Source organism: Branchiostoma belcheri, unplaced genomic scaffold (assembly GCF_001625305.1).
Source record: "Branchiostoma belcheri isolate BF01 breed outbred unplaced genomic scaffold, Haploidv18h27 scaffold155, whole genome shotgun sequence".
Taxonomy (NCBI): Eukaryota; Metazoa; Chordata; class Leptocardii; order Amphioxiformes; family Branchiostomatidae; genus Branchiostoma; species Branchiostoma belcheri.
The window spans coordinates 563,341-566,000 of record NW_017802991.1 but is presented as its reverse complement, the minus strand read 5'-3'; the positions used below and the strand labels follow the sequence as shown (position 1 = coordinate 566,000).

At 38.1% G+C, this 2,660-nt stretch overlaps 1 protein-coding gene across 1 annotated transcript; it reads right to left on the bottom strand.

Moving 5' to 3' along the window:
• Window positions 1–1,092: 1,092 nt before the first annotated feature.
• LOC109465652 (protein jagunal homolog 1-like) lies at window positions 1,093–2,660 on the bottom strand. The gene is made up of 2 exons (XM_019763034.1): window positions 2,465–2,660; window positions 1,093–1,641 (listed from the first exon to the last, which is right to left on the bottom strand). The coding sequence occupies exons 1-2, from the start codon at window positions 2,551–2,553 to the stop codon at window positions 1,215–1,217; spliced, it is 516 nt and encodes a 171-aa protein (XP_019618593.1). The 5' UTR covers window positions 2,554–2,660; the 3' UTR covers window positions 1,093–1,214.

Below are 2,660 nucleotides of genomic sequence, written 5' to 3'. Positions count from 1 at the left end.
ATATGGGAAGAAACAGGACAGGACTACAACTGCTGTTCCACTGATTTATTGCTGTTTCATAACGATTAAAAGACTTGTTGGCTGTTTCACTGTGTTCTCTCATTCAATTTGTCGTCCCTTAGTATATTTCAAATCTAGGCATCTTGCTTTTTCGGCCCTTCTTGTGTTTTTAATGCTCTCCCATTAAATTTAGGGTCTCCAGAGGACGTCATTCATAAAAATGACTCGGTGTGGCCTAATGTGGATAGTCACAGCATAGGTAAGTAGAATTGATTGTTTGACCTAATTTCTAGCAGAGAACCAAGAGTACTTACTAATAGTTATCTCATACCACAGAGTTTACAGGAATGGGCAACAATTCAGGTAAGGCCACACCAATTTCATTTGTTGGTTCTCAGATTTTTCCCGAAAAACTATGAAGCAACTGGGCGAATATAAAAAAATAAAAACAGGGTCAGGCATCCTATTATAGCCCCAAATGCAACCATAGGAGCCATGGAGTCAACACAAAAGGCTGGGTCAATACATTTGTATCTAAACAATGAATTTTGAACTTTTAATCAAACCACTGAATTGATAGATGGATAAAACTGTAACAGCTAGGAAGAAAATGACTTTCCTCAACTGTTTGGGGAAAAAATGTGAGCATTTTTGAGTTGATTCAGTTTTTTTTCAAGTCAGAAAAAACGAAGAGACAAATCCGAGAAACAACAAATTAAATTGGTGTGGCCTAAGTACAAATACTTACATTCTGTAATGGTACTCTTTGAAACTTCAAGTTCTTGTCTCAACTCTACTTGACAAGATTTTTTGTAACCTTCATTTTACACATTCAAGTGTCTATAGTTGGAACATTTATTGTCCTGTCCGTAATATCACAAAATGAGATTTCCTCAGAGGTTTAATACACTAATACTGTATGTGGCCAATATTAATAGTGAAAATTAAGTTTGGAGTTACAAGTTTGTTGGACTAAAGAAAAGAATTATGATCTTTTCAAACAGTGGTCATTCTAGATGTGTTTAAATTTTGAAAGATTTTGCATTGTCAAAACTTTTTCTTATGTAACTACTGTTGTCATTCACAACTTTGTTATGTGATAATAATACCAGAAGTTTCTCTTACATGTACATACATTATATATTAAACAACTGCTATGGCAATTATGGCAAGAAAATCATACAGATGTTTCATCTTTTGATACTAAACAGAATTTACTGTCTCTTCTGTCCTTTCGAAGTCCAGGCTTCCACTAACTTCCTACTGTAGTACAATCCCAGCACATGTAACACTGCTCCCACACTGATGCCAGTGTAGTATACATAGGCTGCAGGGTAACCAAACATGAACTGTGTTGCAGTTCTAAGTTCTGGAAGCAAGTCTACAACTCCCCAACACAGTGGAAGTAAGCCCAATACAGCAACTCCGTAGAAAAAGCCGTTCATGTGGTTGACTTTGCTCCTGGGAAGTGACTGGATCCCAAACAAGGCGGGAATGGCACTTAGGATCCAGATCTTCTCCCAGATCTTGGCGGGTGGATCGAGGAATCCCAGCTGTCCCAGGATTGCGTGGCTCAGGACCAAGGCTACCAGGACCAGGTGTCCCACCATGCACTGCTTTGCTGTGGTCTTCATCCTGGCACTGAGAAGAAATAAAAATATCTTTTGTCACTTGAGAGGATATTTTCTACAAGCATTATTCTAACTGCTGAATGACATGTCTCCCTGGGTAGCTATGAAAAAGCTCAAATATTTGTTTTCATTATTGCAAAAACATTAACGTTGTATCCTACATGTGTTGTATATATATAATGTCTGTTTGAAACCATCACATAATCATTCTTATACAGCCTCATAAATATCTGTTTAGGACCTGGTGATTGGATAGTTGCCAAGGTTCCTATATGAGCTCCGAAACAAAATGGCTTAGAATTGTTGTTCTAAATTTTCCTTAACATTTTTTAACTTGACGAAATAAAATCTTGAAGTGGAAGGTTAGGAGTTCAGTTGATGCACCCTTGCTGCAACCATGGAGGTAGAAGAGAGAAGGCCTAATTTCTACCTCCATGCTGCAACAATCATTTCTTGATATATAATTGACCTTTCGTTATATCATAGCAAGTAACATTATATTAATGCCACGTTCGAGATTAATAACAAAAGTACAAGTGATTTACATGTATTTCGACTGCATACACAGTTCAGACTGCTGATACAAAAATTTATATAGCAGAGTAGTCTTCTCTGCTAGTAACGCTATACTAGTATGCAGATCCGAGGTATTTATTTTCGTGTCCAATGAAGACGTTTGGAGATTCCCCCTGAAAAAATTGAACCCGTAAAAATATTTGAAGAACCCCTTGCATACCATTATATCGAAATCCTTGTTATAAACTAGGAGTTAGTAACTTTGAGCTGGCAAACTAATTCATTCCAACGCCCCCCTCCCCCACGCCAACAATCACCTTGCTAAATAGTGGTCTGCCACCCGTTCTCGGTGTAGAAAGTCGCTCCCGTCTGAGCCAGACACATGTTTACCACCTCTGGACGCCATGGATAGAGAAAAAGTTGCTTTCAAGCTCTTGAGAAACGCAACACGTGCGAAAATATGTTGTAAATCTTCTGTTCAGTCATACGTGTACACTCCGGATGGACAAATCA